Source organism: Hylobates moloch, unplaced genomic scaffold (genome assembly GCF_009828535.3).
Source record: "Hylobates moloch isolate HMO894 unplaced genomic scaffold, HMol_V3 SCAFFOLD_2, whole genome shotgun sequence".
Taxonomy (NCBI): Eukaryota; Metazoa; Chordata; class Mammalia; order Primates; family Hylobatidae; genus Hylobates; species Hylobates moloch.
In genome coordinates this window covers 32,824,988-32,850,303 of record NW_026652277.1, presented here as the reverse complement: position 1 = coordinate 32,850,303, position 25,316 = coordinate 32,824,988, and the positions used below count along the sequence as shown (strand labels likewise).

The 25,316-nt window shown below is 40.0% G+C and overlaps 1 protein-coding gene across 1 annotated transcript in view; it reads left to right on the top strand.

Annotated features, from left to right (window-relative positions):
- DAPP1 (dual adaptor of phosphotyrosine and 3-phosphoinositides 1) overlaps nt 1-25,316 on the top strand; it is a 54,255-nt gene that overhangs the window by 21,232 nt on the left and 7,707 nt on the right. Inside the window, exons 3-4 of the mRNA XM_032179273.2 lie at nt 4,437-4,570; nt 17,609-17,739. Coding sequence (XP_032035164.1) covers nt 4,437-4,570; nt 17,609-17,739 — 265 coding nt within the window. The remainder of the gene's footprint in view (nt 1-4,436; nt 4,571-17,608; nt 17,740-25,316) is intronic.

Sequence of the window (25,316 nt, the reverse complement as noted above, 5' to 3'; positions counted from 1 at the left end):
GCTCCTCTGTCACTTACTGACTTTATCATCACTCAAATTGCCGGACAGCAAAACTTCCCAATTCCTGTTGGACCACCAGGTTAAAGGATTCCAAACTCTAAATGATGAGGTTGTAAAAAACATTCCTGCTCCATTCATTAGCAGGAAAAAAATTGTTAGAGCTGGAGGAGACATGAGGAATTATTTGATAGAAACCTTTCATGGGGCTGTTGAAGAATGTGAAACCCAAAGCGGTGGATGTCTGGTACCTCAAAAATCAACAATAGAAGCAGTGCCAGAATCCAAATTCCTGACACCTGGCTCAATGTCCTTTTCACTCTTCTTTGATTTTTCTGTAAGTGCAGAATGATTTATGACTGTACAGCTTTCATAGTCACAACCTCAAGGAAGCAATATTGCAACTTTAAAATTTTTCCTATAGTGGGCTAGCTTTTCTTATTGAGTCTCCATTTCTCCCAAATGGTAAGAAAGTTAATCCAGTCCCCACCAGGTTCATACAGCCAAATGCAGTCATTGTCCAGCTCTTTCAGGTCCTCCCCACCCCACACCCCCTTCTTTCTGGCTGGCGCCCCAGATCAGAGAGGCTGACCAGGCTTCTGGTAGTCAGGGGAGGCGTCTGGTTCTCAGTCAGGATCTGACACTCTGGCTTCCACTGACATGTAGCAAGTATTCTTGGGTTTTTTAGGCACTTCTCCATGGATTAGGCAGGGGATGTAAGGACTCCATTAAATTTCCCTCAGCCACCCACCCATTAGGCTCAAACTGTTATTGTGTTACTGTTCTGATGGCACCTCCATATACCCTGGAGAGTCACTCTTCCCTTCATAGTGCAGTCCCTCAAGCTAATCTGGCCTCAGAGGCTCTCTCACTTCTTTCCCAGTCTACACGGTCACTACTGGTCACTAACTCAGTAGCAGCATTCACATTGTCTCTCTGGGCTCTGGGCCTTGTTTCTATATTCATTTTCTATACTACATAACAAATTATCAAAAACTTAGGGACTTAAAGCAACACAACTTGATTATCTCACAGTTTCTGGCTGGATTCTCTGTCCAGGGTCCTACCAGGCTGAAATAAAGGTGTTAGAGAAGCTTGTGGCTCTGATCTGGCATTTAGTGTCTTTTTCCTTCATTTTCTCTTTTCCTCTTCATTCTTTTTCATCCATTCCCTTGCTGCTGTAGAACTGAGGTCCTCATTTTCCTTTTAGCTGTCAGCCAGGGGCCATTTTCAACTCCTAGAGGCTACCCACAGTTCTTTGCCACATGGCACCCATGGCTGTTTACCACATGGGTGTTTGCTTTCTTGCATGCCAGCCAGAACACATCTCCCTGACTTTTTCTTCTGTGAGCAGCCAGAGAAAACTCTCTGTTTTACAGGGCTCATGTGGTTAGTTCAGGCCCACTCAGATAAAGTCCGTATCTTAACATCAACTGACTTGGGACTTTATGACTTGCAAAATCGTTTCCCAGTAGCACGTAGACTAGTTTTTGATTGAATAATTGGGATAAAGTGTGTGTACTCCAGGGGCTGGGATTTGGGATCATCTTAAAATGCTTCCTGCCACAGCTCCTATTCCTGGAATAGTGAAAATCTACAGGCCTACTTGAAGTGGGTGTGCGAAACAGGTAGAGGGTGATGGGGTAAGTAGGGGTCACAGAAGAAAAAAAAAGCATATTCATTAATATTTCTCATGTCACCCTGTTATATTTTATTTATAAATTTTCTGAATAACATAGATGCAAAAAATATTAATCCAAGATGGAATTCTGTTTGAGTGGCAACAAGAATTGTGCTTTCTCTGCTCAACAGCAAATGTTAAAAGTTCATCTAATGGTTAAGTTGTAGATGCTTTATTGCACACATCAGAGGTCCTCAACCTTTTTGGCACCAGGGACAATTTTGCCACAGACCGGAGCAGCAGCAGATGGTTTTGGGATGATTCAAGTGCATTACATTTATTGTGTGTTTTATTTTTGTTATTATTACACTGTAATGTATAATGAAATAATTATACAACTCACCATCATTCAGAATCAGTGGGAGCCCTGAGCTTGTTTTCCTGCAACTAGATGGTCCCATCTAGGGGTGATGGGAGACAGTGACAGTTCGTCAGGCATTAGATTAACATCAGAGGCACACAGCCTAGATCCCTTGCATGTGCAGTTCACAATAGGGTTTGCGCTCCTGTGAGAATCTATTGCCTCTACTGATCTGACAGGAGGTGGAGCTCATTGAGAATGCAAACAATGGGGAGCCACTATAAATAAAAATGAGCTTCGCTAGCACACCCATCACTCATTTTCTTGCTACATGGCTGGCAGCGGGATGGATGGGGACCCCTGGCATGAATCTTCCAAAAATGAAAAGTGAATTAACTTTTCACCTATGTATGTCTCATCTGAGCAATTAGATCATAAGCTTTTTATAAATCAATGACATATATTTCATATACATAAAAAATAAAGAATAAATTATTGATTTTCATTACAAGCACTGGAGAATGCTTATTTAAAAAATGACCAGCAGAGGTGACAAAAACCACAGACTAATTCAGGAGAACAACTATTTTTGTTTTATGAACAAATATTCACTTATTTGTTCATTCTTTTAATGATGAATATTTGAAAGCATTGATTCTGCACCAGCCACTTTGGTAAGTGCTGCAGAACAGTGGTCCCCAACCCTTTTGGCACCAGGGGCTGGTTTTGTGGAAAATGGGGGTTCAGGATGAAACTGTTCCACCTCAGATCATCAGGCATTAGATTCTCATGAGGAGTGTGCAACCTAGATCGCTTCACATGTGCAGTTCCCAGTAGGGTTCAGGCTCCTGAGACTCTAATGCCATCACCGATCTGACAGGAGGCAGAGCTCAGGCAGTAATGCTTGTTCACCCACTGCTCACCTCCTGCTGTGCGGCCTGGTTCCTAACAGGTACCCAGTCTGCAGCCCCAGGATAAGGGACCCCTGCTGTAGAAGATTCAAATACCTTATTTCGGGGAATTATAGCCTCACAGAGCCAAAAAGACCACATACAAATAACATACTACAAAGTAGAGGTTGATAAATAACATAAAAGAAAGCAAGATAAGTGTTTAGGTGGTTCAGAAGGGAAAAAGCAATTAACTTAAGCTGGAATTATCATGTAATACTTGACAGAGGAGGTGGTACTTGAACTGCAACTTAATGAGTGGCTGGGATTTCTACCAGCAGAGACAAAGAGAAAGACCGTTTCAGGAAAAAGGAACAGTATGAACTAAGGGACAGAAGTGGAAACTCCTTGAAGAGCAGTAGGTCCAGTTGGACTAGGGCAGCAGTTCTAAAGGTGTGGTCCCCAGACCAGGTGTGTCACCTGAGAACATGCTAGGAATGCACAGTCTCAGGCCCCATCTTGGATCTACTGAATCTGAATCTGCAGGGGTGGAGGTGGAGGTGGCAGCAAGCTGGGTTCTCACAAACCCGTCAGATGATTCTGATGCATGCTAACATGGTAGCATGGGCTGCAGTGAGAGGAATAGCAGGAAGTGAGGCTAGAAAGATAGAATGGGGTCAAATAAAGTGAAGAGGCAGATATATATATATATATATTATTTAATACTCTGCCTCATTTCAAAAATGAAGTGGAAAATGACAATGTAGGAAATTTGATATTTTATTCAGTAGGCAGTGGAACATGCATGGGAGGAAAAGGGCTGGGCTCACATAACTAATCAAGCAACAGAGCTGAATTCTGATTGACTCCCAAACAAGCAAGGGAGAAAAGCCCAAGGCAGAGGAGAGTGTGGTGAGGGTGTCACATGTCATTTCTATCATTCCTATTCTCTGCCCTTCTTAAACTCATGCCCCTTAGCAGCATAATGTTCAAGGACTCTTTTGGTAAGTCTAGGAGTAGATAGGGAGAACAGTCTCTTGTCTTCCATTAGAGTGAAAAGTTGAGGCTGGGCGTGGTGGCTAATGCCTGTAATCTCAGCATTTTGGGAAGCTGAGGCGGGAGGATCACCTGAGGTCAGGAGTTCAAGAAAAGACTGGCCAACATGGCAAAACCCAGTCTTTACTAAATATACAAAAATTAGCCAGGCATCGTGGCAGACACCTATAATCCCAGCTACTCAGTAGGCTGAGGCCAGAGAATCACTTGAATCCAGGAGGCGGAGGTTGCAGTGAGCTGAGATCATGCCACTGCACTCCAGCCTGGGCGACAGAGCAAGACTGTCTCAAAATAATAAATAAATAAATAAATTAATTAATAAAAGTTGAAAAGAGCACACTCTGCCAAAAGAAACTAGTGATGCTCTTTAAAATTGTCAGTGGTTTCAATGATTACCTAATTCTCAGCTCTTAGAAAGGGTTAATAGTGATGCTAACACCTAAGATCATATTTCCCTTCAACAAGATATTTATCTGTTAAATAATATTAAACACTTCTTTTTCCCTTTTAGGGCCAAAGATTCTGTTAAACACTTTCACGTTGAATATACTGGATATTCATTTAAATTTGGCTTTAATGAATTCTCATCTTTGAAGGATTTTGTCAAGCATTTTGCAAATCAGCCTTTGATTGGAAGTGAGACAGGTAAGCTATGAGCAGACACTTGACTTATGAAATATTGTTTCGGGATGGAGGAGAGACAAGGCAGATTTCAATTAAAGAATGTCATAGTTGTCATTTATATTTCAGCATTATCTTGAGGAGAAAACAATGTACTTTGTATAAAGTAGATATTTTCTCAGAATCTGTTACTTACTTAATGGATTGATTTAAAGCACACAATTTCTTTAAAATTGGCTTACCATTTTAAAATAGCATATACAATACACACAAAAAGAACAAAGGTAAAAATGACTTTTTGATTACTCATAATTTCAGGTATAGGCAGTTTGCATATGAGTGAGACCCACAGAAGTAAATTTTGAGCATTTTAAAAACTAAAATTCCCACTTAAATGTTCACAGAGATCACTGAATATTGAAAATATTAACTAAGAAGTGCTCTCCTAAGTTATAAAATTCTGTTTCTATTGTCACGGTTTTTTAAATAAAATTTTAAGCTAGTCTTAACTATGGCTGGAAAAGTTTGAATTTTCCTGTTTGAATGGTTAGAGAATTAAACCAGAAAAAAATTCATGTTTAAAGAAAAAAACACAAAAAACAATCTATCTTGGCACTTGAATTATCTAAGATTGAACATCTTGTTTATTTATATTATTTTAATTAAGTAAAATATCATCCCTGTATTTGTGATATAGAATCACAACACTTTTGTCCTAAATAATGATAAATCTTAGTTAATCAGAGACTAGGAAATTCCAAGAAACTGTGGCACAAGAGGAACTCAAGACTTAATAACACAACCAGTTACCATGAGTTTGTACATACGTGTTTTCTTGGCAAACTTGCCAGTGGGCTTTCTGTTAACTTCAGTGTGGTGGGAAGAGATGGCATCATTGGCTTCTGTCTTTTCTGCTACTTATGTGGCATGGATAGTCCCTGATGTGACTCACACGGTGTCTAGTATACATGAAGTGCACAGCGGAAACTAGAAAATAGTTGCTCTGCTTTATACTGACCACACCAAGCCTAAGATAGAAAATCCAAACTACAAAGTGAAGCTATAACCTTTTTTTCCTTCTTTCTCCTGGTATAAATTCTCCCAATCAACACGGAAAATTACTTCACCATTTAACAAGCAGTCATTCTCATGAACAAATGGCCAGTGGAGGTGTATTTATTTCCATTGCTACCTTGGCCTTGGCAAGCATTTCAGTTTCTCAAATCCCTTCACTTCAGTCTCCTTTCCTACTTGCATCCAATTCCACACTTGATTTTGTTCAGTTATTGGTCACTGGCCATGGAGAGGAGATTTTTAAAGCCAGGGTTTTGTTTTGTGTACCTCTAATTTTTGTCTTTCATATCCGCCAGGTCCTGGCCTACTGCAGGGCATTTTGGATGAATAAATAAATGAATAAATGGATAACTATGAGTAAGAACTCTTTGTAGTCTTCAAAGCCACTAGAGTTGTCATTTTTCTACTTTCTCTTTTTCCTCTAACCAAAGACAGCTCCCTTCTTTTAAACTCTTCTCCTAGACTCTATTTTCAACTTCTTCGATCATTCCCTGTGCTCCTTCCTGGGCCTTCTCCAAGTTAGGGAAAAGATACATATTCTGCCTACTGGCAGATTTCAAAACATTTAAGATCAAAGTGAAGGCAGTGCTTTCTGGTTGAACCTTTCTGGCACTGATCCAATCATCAGGCAAGAGGATCACCTAAGGATGCTCCAAAATAAAGATGTTTTGATATTGCATTTGGGACAATGATAAGCTTCCTTGTAAATACACTGTTCTGAAGTAAAGAAGCCTTTTGATTAATGCATTAGGGATTGTAAGGATTTGTAATCCAGACTTCTACAGTAGTTTCTCTAAAACTCAAACTTGCTGTATTATTATCTTGACTACAATTACCATTTTATTTATTACAATATAACTCAGGAACCTAATATTTTTATCCTCTCCACTGCCTCTCCTCTGTTCTATTCATTACCCAATGAAGAATTTGCTGCTGTTTGAATTCCTGCTTCTGGCCCCTCGTGCCGATGGATATGCACTTGACTTGCTGGCTTCCAGCCCTTGAGTTAGAGTCCACTAGCTTTATTCCTCTTATCTGTCCCAGCCAGATGAAGGGAAAGCCATCAGGGCTAGGAACAACAGGCAAAACCCATGACAGATGAGTGTTCAAATCTTGCCCCTCTGAGAGTAATAGGCCTCGGGAAACAAGATAACGTGCTCAAGTCATGATGACTTGTAAGCTCAGAAAGTCCTCGAGGTTACGGAGTCAGCACTGCAGACTATAAAGAATGGTGAATGGAAACTGACATGCCACCTTCTAAAAATAGGCCTTTTTCTTCTTGTTCATTTAAGCATGGGCTCCTAGTATTGGCTCCCAGTGATCAGAAGATCTTCAGGCTAATGGTTTCATGTTCACCATCAGATGAAGTACAAATACTTCTTATAGTTTATGTTTGATTAACATCACCAGGAAAAGCATTTGTCCACACAATGGACAAGCCCCTCCCAGGGCTCTCAACTTCAGATTACCAGAATGACAAGGACTAGAATTGGATATTTCAGGCCACTCCTGTCAGCCAGACCCCACCCAGGCCCAGCCTCACCCTGCAGGGCCTAGAGGGTAAGTTTATTAAAGAGTGACTTTCTTATAATACATGTATCTACTGGCACAAGTGGCATTACCTTTGAGGGCAACAGAAATGATATCCAAATAACTAAAACTTTACACTTTTGCCTTGCAGTTATATATAATGCATTTAGTAGAGTGAAACCCAGAATATTTGATTTTGGGTCATAAGAAAATTTTTGCACTCAAAATAGATAAAAATGTTCACCTAAGGGAATTAATGCTATTTTAAGATATCTTTTTTTCCTATTCCCTACTCTTTTACGCTCTTAGGATTTCTGTTTGCTAATCTGAAAAGCAAGGATTTCCTAAGCAACATCTAAGCCTCTTGCCAACTTTAAGAGTATGTTATGATAATTTCCCTTTCCCTTGCCATAATCTCTATTTCATCTCTCTAATCTCCATTAAAGTTTGTGTTCACTCTAATTTCTTTTTATCAATACCCATAAACACTCTTAAGATACTTCCAGCCGGGCGCGGTGGCTCACGCTTGTAATCCCAGCACTTTGGGAGGCCGAGGCGGGCGGATCACGAGGTCAGGAGATCGAGACCACGGTGAAACCCCGCCTCTACTAAAAATACAAAAAAAAAATTAGCCGGGCGTAGTGGCGGGCGCCTGTAGTCCCAGCTACTCGGAGAGGCTGAGGCAGGAGAATGGCGTGAACCCGGGAGGCGGAGCTTGCAGTGAGCCGAGAGCGCGCCACTGCACTCCAGCCTGGGCGACAGAGCGAGACTCCGTCTCAAAAAAAAAAAAAAAAAAAAAAAAAGATACTTCCAGTTCTCAAAACCTAATAATTTCCCGAATACATGATAGAGATATACAATGTACTCTCTTGCTTTATTTTTCTCAATGGCACTTTTACCTTCTGACATATATAATTCACTTATTTAAAAAAAAATACCTTTTTTTCCACACTAGTGTGTAAGCTCCATGAAGAAAGGGACTTTTGTCAGCTTTGCTTCCTGCTATGTCCCAGGACCTGAAAAAATAAATACTAATCATTTCCACAATATGTCATGTTGGATGCCCCATTTCCAATGCCTGCATTGCAGTTTTTTGCATGCCAACATCAAAACTAGCAAACTTTTGACAATTTTAATTTTCAAAGTTTATGAAAACATAATTTGAAATGATGTTTTGATGTTTTGTGTTGCATGTATGCTCAGTGATGATTAAATTCAGAATTTGCCTTTCATTTGTGATAGTGTTGCAGGATTTTTCCTTAGTTCAGCTAAAGATTGGGTCCCTCTCCATCCCATGGCCACAAAAATTTAGGCTCGCAGATGGTTTGAAGGGTGAGTGAAACAGGGTTTTACTGGATGAAAAGAAAGAAAAGAGGGAAACAGGGAAGCTAGAGCGCTTCCTGCCCAGCAGTTTGAATTCCATGCTCCTCACAGGAAGAGGAGGGGCTAGGCTCCTCCCCACTGCAAAGGACAGGAACTTCCTAAGGCTTCACCTCAGTGGGCAGGCTGGTTGGAGTTTTTCTGTCTCAATAGTAGGATATCAAATAAAACATATTCATGTCTGTGCATGAACTCTAAACTCAACTCAAATAGACTTGAAAATCTGAGAAACTTTTTTATTAGTATAAGTATGTTTGGTCCATTATTAATTTTTTCGTAGCCTCTTGTAATTAGCTAAGTTTCATATATATAGTCTTGAAAATGTAGATGGCATTTATCTTTATGCTTAAATGTCTAAATATGATTAGAACAAAAAAATTACTTTTACCATTACCTTTTGTTTATATTTCAATAATTCTTAACATGAAATTGCCATGTATAATTTATTATATTGTATTGTGACTGTAATCACCTAACTGGCATGAAAAAAATATAATACAAGTCAAGTTCTATGTTTGTGCTTACCCTTTATAATAATTGGTTCTCAATTTTAAAGATCGCATCTGGTTTTTTTCTAAATGTCAAATCTCCATTTCTCTTTTTGTTTTGATATGGGGATTCCCAATCTTTTGACGACAGCTACCGCTATTATTATTTTATTTTGTGACACCACCCAGGTGGTATTTTTAAATAATGTGGTTAAAATTAATTTTAATTTGAGAATTGGGTGGTTCTTCAGAAAACAACTGTGACAACTTAGAATTTTGCCAAACTTCCTTAGTTTATGTTTGCCAAAAATACAAAATGTTCTGTTTATAGATGAGTTTTGTTTGAAAAAGGAAAAAGCAGCTGAGGAAGGGAATTAAGCCAGCATTTTTAGAGTGTTTGCTAGGTTCCAGGCATTCACTTACATCAACTTATTTCATCTCAACCACCCACAATAATGCATACAACGGTGCTATTTTCAGATGAGGAAATGAAAACTCAGAGGTTTTAAGTCACTTGCCCAAGTTTTCACTGCTGGTAAACATCAGGGCTGAGATTGGAATCTGGGCTAATCTGGTTCTAAAGCACAGATGCTTTCCATGTACCTTGCTATCTTTTGAAACTGGTCCCACAATAACAATACATTGTTGCCATGGTACAGCCTGGCCGTAAATGGATTTGGAAGAATTCAGAGCTGAGATTGGAATCTGGGCTAACCTGGTCCTGAAGCATAGATGCTTTCCATGCACCTTGCTATCTCTTGAAACTGGTCCCACAGCGACACTGCAATACATTGCTGCCATGGCACAGCATGGCCTTTAATAAATTTGGAAGAATTCCTGCCACAGTAATGTAGTAGAATGATTGTAGGATATGGCAGGGCTGTAACACATGTCTTAGTCCTATCCCTCAGTCTCTTCTTTATCTCTTCTTTAAAGTCTGTATTAATGTGTTTGGTACATGAAGTAAACCTATTGTTCTAAAGAGTGTGAATCAACTTTAGCTTCTGCCTTTGTATTTATTGTTATTCCCATTTTATTTACATGAATTGCTATTTCAGAAATTATACCAGAGGAAACTTTAAAACATAAAAAGACTGAAAAGAAAACATCCCCCCAAATATGCAGGCTCATCTTAGTCATGTGTCTTCAGCAAGGATATCAAACAGCCTATCTAAGTATAACAAGGTAAAATAAAATTTAAAGCTTGAGAGAGAAACTGAAAGAAAGAGAAAATGAAAGGTAAGATCAAATGACAGCAGGAACAAAGTATTTCAAATGAATATTGTACATTTACAGGAAGCAGTACAAGCATTTGGTAACGAAGCTTCTTGATGTTTTTTTCCCCTTATTTGGGCCTGTATGCTTAATTAGATTTACAGGATGTTAGAGTTGAAAGGGAGCTCAAGGACTATTGCATTTTTCCTTTATAAATGAAGAAACTGAGGCCTGGTTAGAAATGGGGAAGCAAAAACTCACATCTCCTTTCTCAAGCTGCCTCCTAAAGAATCAATTTCTTCAAACTTTGATTTATACATGTCAACTCTTGCCCACAATACAACACAGTATTTCACATGCCCTAGAGGTTTCCATGGTGACTAGATACAGGCTGAGAATAATTATGCTATAATGAGTAAACACACGAATTCTAAGTTTCAACTCCAGCCTCTGCCATTTGCCGGCTCTGTGTGTCTCCTCAGGCAAGTTACATAATCTCTCTGAGCTTCAGTTTCATCATCTTATGAAACTGATTAGATGGTAGTAGCTCATACTTTAATGACTTATTGTGAAGATTGAATGAAATTAGGCACACAGGACATTTGGAATGATTCTTAGCATAGTATAAGTATTCAATAATTATTATTTATATTTAATAAAACCCTTTTATGGTTATTAATTCCATCAGATTCTATGCAAAAGCTGTATGTTCTTTGATAAATAATAGTTTAGGGACAATTGAATTTGCATTTATCAAATGTTTGTGATGTCCCCTTTTTCAAACTTTAATCTAGTTCCATAGTGGACTCATATAAGTGGTAGAATCAAGTGAGCACTCCAAAAAGAGTGACTTGACTTGGATATTTGAACAGAACTTTCTCTTACACTGACTAACTGGTATGTCTCTCCTAGTTCAGTGCACTTCACCCTATGGGACTGGAAATTAAATATTAAAACCCCTTCACATGTAAATGAACAGGGCTTAAAGTCAATTTGCAGAGCAGGTGGCAAAGAAGGAAGGAAAAAGATCTTGAATAACCCTATTCTCTCCCACCAACCCCAATAAATCTACTTCTCATTGGAAGGAGGGGAGAGAGGAACTCACCCCAATAAATCTACTTCTCATTGGAAGGAGGGGAGAGAGGAACTCATTATGCCAGTTGCAGAGCTTATTTTCTGAACCTGAGGGCAGTAATGAAACACGGATGGACATGATCTGATTTTAATTTAATTCAACAAAATGTTTTGAGTGAAATGGCACTGTGAGCCACTGATAACATAGAAAGATAAATCAGATATTATTCTTGCCTTCAAACACCTTACAGGATAGCTGGGGTACCTGATGAATAAGCACTGACCTCACTGCATAAAATAAATACTCTAAACAAAAGTTTTTCTTTAGGAGTTTTGTGTACCCTATGCTACACTCTATTTCAGATATCAAACCAAAGCCTAAGAATTGAGACTGTTCTTACTCTCTTTCTGAGTTCCTGCTGGAATACAAGATAAAGGGTCCTTCAGTGCAATTTCATATTATTGCATGCAGTTATATATGTAACTCTTACACATAACCGTAAGTTAGCATTCAGTCAAAGTAAATGGAAATGCCTGCCTCGGTCCAGCTCTGATCATCTCAAAAACATACCTCCACTAAGCATGGCTGAAACCAGGTTTCATGTCAAAGGCAGGAAACAATAGTCACCTTTACATAGTTCAGAAACTGAAGTGAAACTTACAGCCAAGTTTCCAAGGCCTGTGGTTACTGGTCTTCCTCCCTCTTCTTGCTCTGCTACCCCTGCCTCCTGTTGCCTTTTTCTAAATCTCCTAGCTGAATTCTGGAGTTCATTTGGTCTGAATCTCAGTAACCCAGAGTCCCTTTCTTCCCGAGCTGAGGCACTATCTTGGACCTTGGATGCAAAGTATTAAGACTCTGTGGTAGCCACAGCAGATAAGTTTGTTTGTTTGTTTGTTTGTTTTGAGACAGAGTCTCACTCTGTTGCCAGGCTAGAGTACAGTGGCGCCATCTCGGCTCACTGCAACCTCTGACTCCCTGGTTCAAGCGATACTCCTGCCTCAGCCTCCCGAGTAGCTGGGATTACAGGCATGCGCCACTATGCCTGGCTAATTTTTGTATTTGTAGTAGAGATGGGGTTTCATCATGTTGGCCAGGATGGTCTTGATCTCCTGACCTCATGATGTACCCCCTTGGCCTCCAAAAGTGCTGGGATTACAGGCATGAGCCACCGCGCCTGACTGATAAGTTTCTTTTGATTGGAAATGACAGAAACCAACTCTGGCTAGCTGGGTTTTTTTTTTTTTTGGTCTTGTTTTTTATTTTGTTTTTAAGTGAATAGGGTACAAGAACAGGAGAACAGGAGCAGAATTTTTTTTTTTTTTGTGATGGGGTCTCACTCTGTTGCCCAGGCTAGAGTGCAGTGGCACGATCTCAGCTCACTGTAACCTCCGCCTCCCAAGTTCAAGGGATTCTCCTGCCTCAGCCTCCCAAGTAGCTGGGACTACAAAAGCATGCCACCACGCCTGGCTAATTTTTTGTATTTTTTTTAGTAAAGATGGGGTTTCACCGTGTTAGCCAGGATGGTCTTTATCTCCTGACCTCATGATCCACCTGCCTCGGCCTCCCAAAGTGCTGGGATTACAGGCATGAGCCACCGCACCTGGCCCAGGAGCAGAATTTTTTAAAAGGATATTAACAATATACCCTCCCAGAATTTAAGGGCAAGTTGAACAACCAAGAGACAACAAGGAATCTGCTTAGTAATCATGGCAACTCTGAGGCTTTCAGTCAGTTGATGTGTCTGTCTTGATTCAGCTCTGATCATCTCAGAAGTGTACCTGCACTCAGCCTTTCTGAAACCAGGTTTCATGTCAAAGGCAGGAAACAATAGTCTACTTCATGTAGTTCAGAAATTGAAGTTGGTGGACCTTCTCTCTAGAGAAACAATTAAGTGGATCCCCAAGAAGTGAATCCAATTAGTGTGACCAGGTCAGGTGTTCGAAGGCCACGCCAGGTCTGGAGGTATTACATGGTTGTAGGGAACCTATCTCTGTATACTGGGAGGTACAATCTCTGCAGAAGGGGAAATCATTAAGCCTCACAGCCATGCCAAGATGTCTGTATATTGGTTCTTCCTTGGGCAAGAATAGTCAGCTAAGGAGAACTGTCTTTTAGGACACCAGATTTTTATCAGCATAAGTTGCCGTTTTATAAGTACTTTGTCATCTTCTTCATCTCACAATTTAGTTTAGCCTCATTTGTGGGGTTACTAGTTAAAATCAATCTACAGTCGGTTTTACTCTCCTGATTGACTCAATACCATTTTCCTTTGTTTCACTTTTGTTGAATTAAACTTTAGAGGAGGTTTTCAAAATAGAATTTGGGTTCCTCCAATAGAGATTTGAAAAGCTGTGCCTAAGGTTGTTGTCCTTTCTTGCCTCAGGCCTGGAGAATTGTGGACCTGGGAGGCTGGTTCATCCCAGGCTCTTTCCTGGTTCAAGCCTGCATTACTGTAGCATTCATTCATTAATTCATTCACTCATCTGCCTTCATTATGTCAGAAACTCTACCAGGTGGTAGGGATACAAAGATAAATTTGACCGATATGTGCGCTGAAGAGGCTCACAGAGGTTGGAAATGCACACGTTGGAAAGGCTGTGGCTGTCTAATACCAAGAGGTGAGAGCACTGCAGGCTCAGGTAGCAGCCCAGCCCAGAGATCCGTACCCTGCAGCACAACTGGCCCCGGTGGCTATTTCAACTCCAGGGACTGATACTGTGGTAGCAGGATAATGCCCCCACAAGACGTCCACATGTCTCCCTGGACCTGTGAATGTATTGTTACATGGCAAGAGGGAATTAAGTTTGCAGATGGAATTAAGGCAGCGTATCAGATAACTTTGGGGTGGGGAGATTATCCTACATTGTCTAAGTTAAGACCACTGTAATTGACAGGGTCCTCATAAGTGGTAGGGAGCCAGAACGGGGAGAACCAGAAAGATGGCAGCAGGAGAAGGATCTGACTGGCTGTTACTGGCTTTGAAGACAGAGGAAAATGGCCACAAGTCAAGACATGAGGGAACCTCTCAAAGCTGGAAAATGCAAAGCAATGAATCCTCCCTAGAGCCTCCACTAGGAAAGCAGGCTTGCCGGTTTTAGACTAGTGAGACCCATTTCGAACTTCTGACTTCCAGAACTGTAAGATGATAAATCTGAGTTGTTTTAAGTTGTTATGTTTGTGGCAATTTGCTACAATAGCAATAAAAAATTAGGCCAGACACAGTGGCTCACGCCTGTAATCCCAACACTTTGGGAGGCCGAGGCGGGTGGATCACCTGAGGTCAGGAGTTCGAGACCAGTCTGGCCAACATGACGAAACCCTGTCTCTACTAAAAATACGAAAATTGGCCTGGTGTGATGGTGGATGCCTGTAATCCCAGCTAGTCGGGAGGCAGAGGCAGGAGAATCGCTGGAACCTGGGAGGCAGACGTTGCAGTGAGCTGAGATCATGACATTTTACTCCAGCCTGGGTGACAGAGCAAGACTCCGCCTCAAAAAAAAAAATTAACACAGGTATTATTATGTGAAGTGTGTGCCTGGTCGTATCAACTAAGTACATCTTTCTGGAGTGTCATTTAAAGCATTGTTTTCATATTAAGTATTAAATATATGAAGTAGAATGAAAATTAAGCATCAGCTTTGAAGATAAAGCATAAGAGTTCAAAATGTATCTAATTTGGGAGCTGCTTTGAACCCAAGGCTTCAGTTCCCCTCTCCTCTTCTGTAAGGTAAAAGTGTTTAAGAGGCACCGATTTAACTATAGTTAATCACAAGTAGTGATTACTAGACTACCACCAATTTTATTCCCAGCAGAAGGTTGCATCTAGGTCTTTTTTAAGGTTTCAAAATCCATGTCCCCAAAGATGCAATCATTCAAATTTTATTTAAGGATTTAAAAATATTCTGTCAAAGAATAATAATATCTAATATGTTATCATTTTCCCACAAACATTTATTTGGTGCCTTCTGAAGGAAGCATAATTATTCTCACTAGTCAGAAAAGGAGCAGAAGCTTGTAATGATTGTCCAAGGCTGATAAGTACTGAATGGTGGTAGTGACAATTGAACCCTGTTCCTCTGCCTGTACATCCAGTGCTCTTTCCAAGGGTCCAGAGTGACTATGAGGCACATCACTGGGAGTGTTTCTCAGGGGTGGGAGCCAGTGCTGAATTTACCATGCATCTGCAATGTGAGCACTGTGTTCACAGAGCCCCTGAGCCTGCACAGCAGCTACTCTTGATATAGGTACTGCTGCTTTCATTCTGACTGTAAAACTGTAGCCGGCCCCTTCTCCTTGTATGACTGGATCTGTTCTTATGGGAAGATCACATTGACAAAAGAGAGCACAGACAATGTGCAAGAATGGGACTGTTCTGATAATGGCAAAATCCATTTTTCATTGTGATCCCAATGCTGCAATGCCAATGAGAGGCAGAAAGAGGAAGGGCCAGAGGCTTTCATTCTTCTCTGAGGTCGAGATCAGACACCCTCTTCTGGCTTTTCTCAACAGCTTTTCATTTTACAGCAGCATCTTATCTGGGCCCAAGTATCAAAAGCCACAGTTCTGTTTTTGCAGTCAGACATTTTATGTATTCAACTATCATAGAAGGGTTTTGTTTTGTGTATATATTTTTTTTTTTTTTTGAGACAGAATCTCTCTCTGTCACCCAGGCTGGAGTGCAGTGGTGCGATCTTGGCTCACTGCAACCCCCGCCTCCTGGGTTCAAGCAATTTCCCTGCCTCAGCCTCCCGAGTAGCTGAGACTATAGGTGCCTGCCACCACGCTCGGCTAATTTATTTTTATTTTTATTTTGTATTTTAGTAGAGATGGGGTTTCACTCTGTTGGCCAGGATGCTCTCGATCTCCTGACCTCGTGATCCACCCACCTCGGCCTTCCAAAGTGCTGGGATTACAGGTGTGAGCCACCGCGCCTGGCCTGTTTTGTGTAGATTTATCATTAACATTAGGGTGTTTTTTAACCACAGAGGAGATATTTTTGTTTTTCATTTTCTCTCTCTTACTCTAATTCAGGTTCTATACTTTCCAGAATCTTTCAAATCTTTTCAAAGATGGCCTTCCTGATGACCCTTGTAAAATATCACCCTCTCCCAACCCCACCTTTTTAATTCTCTATCCCTTTACCATGCCCTATTCATTTTTTCCACAACACTTCTCACACATAAAATATTTTTTAAATTTTTTTCTGTCTCCTCTACCTAGAACATAAGCTCCATAAGAGCATTTAAACTCCTTTGTGTGCTGTTGTATTCCCAGTACCTAGACAAGTGCCTGGCACAGTGCGGAGCTCTGTAAATATTCGTTGAATGAATTGCTGAATTCTTTACATCTCTTCCATGTCTGGTACAATCTTAGGCTTGCTATAGAAAAGACCCTAGTAAAATTAAAAGCAAGAAACCATAGCAAGAAGAAAAAAAAAATCCCCTTAAGTTGCCTCTTTTTGTAGTTAGTTTCTAGTTTCTGATTGACTGATTGATTGAGGGAAGGATTTCAAGAAGGAAATGTCAGAAACATAGCCTCAGAACTGCTCTGAGCTCTTGGAACAAAGTTCCCCAACCCCCCATGCCTGGACCCCCTGGGCTGAGCCCTTTTTCTGCCTGGAGGCTCCCCACTCCAGATGGAATGGGAAGGAGGCAATCACTCATGAGCACCAGCTTGTTCAGGTCATGTTCACTTAGTAATGCAAAGACTTTGCTTGGTTACTTTCATTAATTGGGTAGTATCAGAGAGTAGGGAGAATGCTCACTTTTTTGAAATCCACTGATTTGTTACACGTTTATTCTGAAACTGATAGGAAATAAGGGCAATGGAATGGATCTTCCTCTGCCCCAGTGCATTTGTTCAGTCTTGTTCTCATGGCTTTCATAAAGCCTTCCTGGAAAACTTGCAGTAACTACTTAAGATCTAAATCAAATGTCACCTCCTTTACGAAAGCTGTCCTGAATCCTCTCATGGAAAGGTTCTTCAGGCAGCCTGGGGACGATTATCATGCTTTGCTCACATGGCTGCCATTGGTCTCATCACCCTGTTCATTTAAACGACCATATCTGTTACCAGTTCAGAGCACAAGGAGGCCAAGGAGCATCTCCATCATGCTTTATAGCTCAGTGTCCAGCTTAAGTGCCTTATACATAATTGGTATTTGATAACTGTTGAGAAAATGAGTGAGGGAATACATGAAAAAAACAAAAGACTTTCCAATCCAGCCACAGTTATCCAGTTAGCATTTGGACCTTCCTTCTGGGAACACTGTTCAATTATATATTTTTCGTCTTCATTCAGGCACTCTGATGGTTCTAAAACATCCCTACCCAAGAAAAGTGGAAGAACCCTCCATTTATGAATCTGTCCGGGTTCACACAGCAATGCAGACAGGAAGAACAGAAAATGACCTTGTGCCCACAGCACCTTCTGTAAGTGACCTTCAATGTGACCACAAGCTCTCTCACTGTCTAAAATCAATCAAGTTCAATAAAAGTTAATAAGAGTGTATTTGTTCACATAAAAATTCTAGCTTGGAATATAAAACTTGGAAAGGAATGTAAGATTTGAAGCCTATGACTCAGTTCATCTGGTCCTGGGTAGATCATAAAAATTATAATGCAGCCAGACATGGTGGTTCATGCCTGTAACCCCAACATTTTGGGAGGCCAAGGTAAGAGAATTGCTTGAGCCCAGGAGTTGGAGACCAGCTTGAGCAACATAAACATCTCTACAACAAACTTTTAAAAATATTAGCTGGGCATGGTGGCATGCACCTGTAGTCCCACCTACTCAGGAGGCTAAGGTGGAAGGATACTTGAGTCAAGGAGGTTGAGGCTGCGGTGAGCTGTGATTGCGCCACTGCACTCCAGTCTGGGTTACAGAGTGAGACCTTGTCTCAAAACGAACAAACGAAAGCAATGTAATAGTAATAGGATTTTAAATACTTAGAAAATGGAACTTAAATCTCTGTCCTTAGTTAACCAAACAACTTCGTAGTAGAATGGAAAAGAGAAATTTGCATTCACATAGTTTACTAAACTGTTTTCTCCTACAATTTTCTTATATTAAGAAAATATATTTTTTTAAATATTTCAACTATCTATGGAAGACAAATATTCTCCACCTTTACTATAAAAACTCTGGGTATTATTTTTTCTAGCTTTTTTTCCTTTACTGACTGAAGTTTACAGACAGAATACACTTGTGCTTCTTTGCAACATGAGCCATTGTTCAGTTTCAGTGCAATTGGAGCACTCATTGTTTGTCCAAGAGTCCATTTATGTTTGTTCTGTGAACTGTGACTCTGCAGAGGTCCCTCTCCAACACCCTTTTCCCTTCATTATTCTGAAGGCTCTTCTATTTGTTGTCTCTTCCTTGTTTGCTGAATACTCCTGGTATAAGAAACCTCGATTTGGGCAGATGATAAAGAAGATAATACCCAAATAAATATCAAGAACTAATTCTGGATAGTAATCATGACACTTGAAAAATAATCACTTGAAGATATTCAGCTACAAATTATATTAAAATAAGTGTAACTTTCTATATCTGCAGTACTTTTCTCTACCCTTGACCAGAGAGATCTTTCTTAAAAAGAAGCCTTGCCACGTGACCTCTGCTTTACATCCTTTGATGATGCCCTTTGTCTTCATGGCCCACCTGGACCCTGCTTGCCTCTGTCTTCATCTCATGCTACTCCCACACTCACACTGTGAAACCTGTCTCTCTCGACATTGTGCTCCTTCTCCTCTCCCTACATCTGAAATGCTGCCAACACCATTGCTATCTACTCATCCCTCAAGACTGGTATCAGGGATCATTATCTTCCAGGAAGCCTTTCTTCACCCCCACTAGCTTCTTTTACAATGCTCCTCTTCTGTGCTCCAGAGCACCCTCCGCTTGCCTTTATTCTAAAATTACCATGCTGTGGGCTAATTACCTTCACATCTCTCTGCCCTCCCCACCAGCCAGAAACATCTAAGGACATGAATCATTGCTTGTCCTTGCAGCTTTACAGCCTAGCCTGGCTCATGGCACATCTTACATTTTCATTGCAGTGCTACATCTCCTCAGAAGTAAAAATCCTGAAAATTGACTGATAAATTTATTTTGGCTTTGTTAGAAGTGGGGGAGAAGGCATCAGAACTCAGAACTTGAGAAATTTAGGAGTGCAAAACAATAAATAGGCCAAAGGCAGAAAAGACCAAAGAACAAATCAAGATCTACTCTGCAACCAATTCTTGTTTTCCACTTGACCAGTCCCTTCATAATTTCCTCTTTACCCACCCTTATTCTTAATATAGATCACCAGTCACTTCAACATCTCTTTCATTTGCACTGTTAGTTTAACTTCACATTCTCCTCTGCTACACTTCCCCTAAAGATCTCCACTCAAGGTCAAACAAACCATGTCCTACTAGGTGTGTTCTTTATCAGCAATAAAATGCAGATAATACCTAATTTGTGAGATTGGTGTGAGCAGAAGATATAGTATCCTTATGCAGAAATAAACCTCTTTAAAGTACATTCTGGAAACCTTGTTTCTTACCTTCTTTGCTCACTCCAGCTATCAGATGGATTCACCTCTTTTAAAATGGAGTTTTTAAAATAGTGGTGAGTGATTGGTTGACAATGACTTGAACTCACACTATATAATGACAAGCTTATGAAGTTGATTGTACATCACTATGGACAAAAAAACTGTAAAGGTTTCCTAGAGGATCTGAAATGTTTCTCACTACTTCTCATTGGGGAATCATTGGTGACTGGACCAGTATAGCTGCTGAGGAAAGAGTTCTGGTCTGATCAGAATGCTCTTGTCCCTTATTGAACACAAGTTCTAAGCCTTCATTTGCTACCCCAAATGGCTGCATGATGCTGCACCTCCATCTCCAGCCTGAAAGCCCTGAGGGTTTTCAAACTTCTGCATTTTCTTTTTGGGATGTAGTTCTTGCTCAAGGTCTAGCAGTGGAGGAAGAGAATTAAAAGAACTTCTTGTTTGAAGCAAAAGTGAAAGATGCCCCACTGCCCAGAAATGCAGATGACTGTGTAAAACTGTTTAACATCTTTTAGTAACTGCATTTGGGGAAATTGCTATTTATGTCTTGTAAACAGCATAACATTGAGTTCCCATGATAGGATTAAATTTAATTAATTCATTTATTAAGCAAACTTTTTTTTTTTAAAGTGCTTCCAATACACTCAGAACTGTTTTAAGCACTGGGAGTTTGGCAGTGATTTTGACAAAGGTCCTCCTCCCCTCACTGAGTTCACATTCTAGTAAAGATCACAGACAATAATCAATGCAGTAATCTAATACCAGACAGTAATATGTCATGAAAAGAAAAGTAGGATAAGGGGAGAAGAGGGAAGCAGGGGAGGCCTCTGTGAGGAGGAACCATTGGTAAGAGACTTCACTGAAGGGAAGGAGTGACTCACGTCAAGATGTGGAAAGAGTGCTGCAGGCAGAGGAAACAGTACAAAAGCCCTGGAGTGGGAACAAAATTGAGGTGCTTCAAAGGCTAGAAAGGTAGAATTACGGGATGCAGTGAGCTAGAGGAAAAGTTGTAGAAGGTGAGATTATTGAGGTAATGAGGGATCAGATCACATACGGTAATGGAGTTTTCAAAGAGCAGCACCTCCCAGCTGAGCATTTAGAAATATGAGTGTTTCTGTTGGTGCAATGCTTTGCGGCACTACTATCATGAGTGAGTGTCAAGAGCCATGAAGAGTCTGACTTTACTCTGCTTGCAAGCTAACAAGTTGGCCTGCTGCAGTTTCATGGATGCTGATGGATGACACAAGACTTCTAGGTAAGAGTTGAAAAATAGTTTGCTATTCACAGGAAGAGCAACAGCCAGGATATCAGTATTTGTGCTAGTTCCCTGTGCTGAGCCGAAGTTCCCAAAGGGCAACATTGAAAGGGCCAGGTGATATCCACAATGGGTCGCCCTACAGGAGAGGAACCCTGAGCCTCAGGAACCCAAATCTTTTCTAATGATCAGTAGACATGTCTTTTGCTCTGAAGGGAAATATTTCTCTATTCCAAGGTTGCTTGTATAAGCATACTTTAAATATCAGTCTGCAACAAAGAACTATTAATGCCTTGCTCATAAGACATTTGGAAACTTGACAAGAGACCCGAGGAGAATTATTTCCCCACAGTGATCAGGGGCTAACTACTCTTCAAAGAGTGGTAGAGAATTATCTTGCCCAAAATCTCAGTAGTACCTTTTGTACGTAACATGAAAATTCTTTACCTTCTGAGCTTGTTTAAAAAAAATTCTTGCAGATGGATTGAATGTGATACATGAAAGAAAGAGTAGCAGAGTCATGGCAGAGAAGCCCTGCTATTTACTTAGAAGGCTAACTCTGCAGGAGGGGTGGGTTGAGGGGATGAGAAAGAAGAGCTCTATTCTGGACATGTTAAATGTGAACTACCAGTTAGTTGGCTTGGTAGAGATTGAGATTAATATAGTTCAAGTTCCTGACATAATATGTCCTATCTAAAATGTTAGTTTCCTTAGCTTCCCTTTTGTGGTATTTGACATTTTTAACAACTCCCTCCTTCTAAAAATTCTGTTTCCTTAGCTTTGGCAACATCTTTCTCTCTTTATTCTGTAATCTTTGACACATTTTATAGTTCCTCTTCTTGGACACTTTCCTTGCATGTTGCTCTTTTCCAGTATTTTGTTTTTGAAACTCTTCTCAGGTTTAACATTTTGTTTTTTATCCTTTCAGTCTTTCACTTGGAAAAAAAATGTATATATATACATATAAACACACACACACACATACATAAAATAATGAGCTCTTCATTGTAGAGTTGTAATATTCTTGTTTAATTAACTATATATTTAAAATGTTTTTCAAGTAATTACTTAGTTTTCTAAAACACCATTAAACAAATTCCGTAATTTTCCACTGAGTATATAAATTTATTCAGTTAATCCGCTATTATGTTTTAACATGCTTTTTTATTCGAAATAATGTCAAAGTTACAGAATAGTTGCTAGAATAGTACACAGAACTTGGTTTTCCCCAAACCATTTGAGAGTAAATTGCCTACATGATGCCCCGTCACCCTGAATATTTCAGTGTGTGTTTCCAAAAATAAGGGCATTTGCCTACGTGACCACATAGAGCCTTTCAAACTAGAAAATTACCGTTGAGGCTGTGCCACTGTTTCATCCACAGATCTCATTCAAGCTTCACTAGTTTCCTCAGTAAGGTCCTTCAGAGTAAAAGGATCCAGTCCTCAAGCACAAGTTGCACTTATCTGTCCTGTCTCTGGAATATTCTTCACTTTGGAACACTTCCTCAGTTTTTCCTTAATTTCCTGACTTTGACACATCTGAAACTTAAAGGCCAGTTATTTTGTAAATTGTTTCCCAACTTTGGTTTATATGATATTGAATCATGATTAGATACAGGTTTTTTTGTGTTGAGTACAAATACCACAAAAGTGATGCTGTGTTTGCACTTCTCACTGCATCTTCTCAGATGGAACACAATTGCAATCTGTCGCATTGTGGTGTGTTTGATTACTTAAGTGGTGTCTGCCAGGTTTCTTCACTCTAAAGTCACCATATTCCCTTTGTTATGAAAATATATTTGGGGTGAGGTTATTTGAGACTATAAGAATATTCTGTTACTTGTTAAATTTTTACTTGCCAATTTTAGCATTTACTGATGTTTCTTGGCTGTTTTAATCATTACTACGATTGTTACCAAATGGTGACTCTCTGATTCTCTTATTCCTTTTTACATTCATTGGTTGTCATTCTACTGTAAGGAAAAGCTTTTTATTGTTCAAAATTTTCAATCATTTTTATATCAAATGGTTATAATCATGACTATCATTATTTATTCTGATCCTTCAAAATTTCTCTGATTTGGCCAGTCAGGGAAAGAGCCCTTTCAAGTGGTGTCTGTGTTCATACGACCTCAAAAATAATTTTTTTTTTTTTTTTTTTTGGAGACAGTGTGTCACTCTGTCACTCTGTCTCCCAGGCTGGAGTGCAGTGGTGTGATCACGGCTCATGAAGCCTCGACCTCCTGGGTTCAGGTGACTCTCCCTCCTCAGCCTCCTGAGTAGCAGGGACTACAGTTGTGCACAACCACTCCCAGCTAATATTTGTATTTTCTTTCTTTTTTTTTTTTTGTTTTTTGTTTTTTGTAGAGTCAAGGTTTCACCATTTTAACCAGGCTGGTATCGAACTCCTGGGCTCAAGCAATCGTCATGCTTCGGCCTCCCAAAGTGCTGGGATTATAGTTGTGAGCCTCCGTGCCTGGCCTGGCCTCAAAATTCTTTTAAGAACTTTCTTACTTTCTGAATAGCAAGAAGATCCGGACTTATCTTGTTTTTTCTTTGTACCCAGCTCTAGAATCAGCTATCTCTCCAAGAAACTCTGCTCTTTTTCCACGGAATAGTACTTTAGAAATTGACATCTAGGTACTATGTGCTTATTGTTATCAGGATGTCACTCTCCCAGCCCACTCAGTGAGGAGAGCTGGGAAAATATGTATGTATATACATATGTACACATACATACTTTTACATTTGTATTTATCGATTCATTCATCCATCCATGAGTTCACAACAATACTTCCAGTACCACAAAGTTCATTCTAGTGTTTTCCCTTCTCCCACAGTGAGAAAATATGGATCTTCTCCTCAGTACACTTACTCATGTGATGATCAATTGAATATACGCAATCTCCTATTGCTGTTTCTGCTATCCAGCCCCTACCCCGACACTCCAATCACCCAGTCATGCTTCAATGCCCAGTTCCAGGCCACTGCTGCTCCCACCCTCACTACAGATGCCCACCTAGCCCAACTCAGCTCTGAAACGGTGCAGTAGCTGCCACCTCCACCCCTTCATGCAGAAGCCCTCCACACCCTGCCAGGCTTCAATGCCTCGCACACAGCTGCTGCTGCCACCGTCACTGCCATTGTCCACACAGAGGCTCTCTGTGCCCTGCTTGGGCTCCACCGCCCAGTACTAAGGTGCTTGAAAGCCCTCCACTCACACATCGATGCCTGCCTTGCTTCACCTGACCTGTTGGCTTCTGACTTCATTTAAGGCTGGTAGGCAAGTAGGTAGGTAGGATGTCAGGAAGGACAGTCCTTTGTTTTTGAACATTTAGATGGTACCCCAATGGGGGCTCTTATAAACAGCTTTTCTACTACAGATCATAGATTTTTAAAGATAAATGTGCTCTATAATTATTTACTTTCTTACATCTTGAGACTCTGAATAAAATTAATAGTCTCATTGCTTTCCCATGCAGCCTTCTACTTACCTATCAAAACCTTAGAAAAATACTACACTTATAGTATATTGTTTGGGTGGAGGTAAGATAGGATTATTCCCCAGCTTGGTTTTAGTAAATAATTCTATCAGGATCTTTTATATAACAATTTACTCCTAGTTATTTTGCCTCTACAGGTTTTAACCTGCAACAGCCCAAAATAATTACTTTTTGTCATTGCTATAACACCTAAACTCAATTGAGTCAATTCAATTTATTTAATGTCAAAATAAATCACACCGATTATGAGATATCAAATTCACCAATATTGATTAATATTATTTAAGTGAACATTTGGGTAGTTTATCCTTACTTTTATATCATAAGATTTTAAAAGAAGTGTTTGCTTATTTCCTGCTTTAACTCTTTTTATTGTGGTAGAGATGGTTGTTCCTCTTTTTATTTGGTTGGGAAAATTCACCTCAGAAAAAAATATTCTGGAAATTACCATAGAAAGAACCTTGTTGTCAACCAAATCACTTCCCAATTTTTGTTAATTTTGTTTCTTACTAAGACATATGATAACATCACATTTGAACAAAATATTCTACCACAAATTGAATTTCTTCTGGAATTTATGAAATGATAAATTTCTTGATGTTAGGCTACTTTTCTTATGCAAATTTCTGTTCACACAATTCTCCAGCCTTCCTTATATTTCATAGGTGCTAGGTAAGTGTGTGCTATT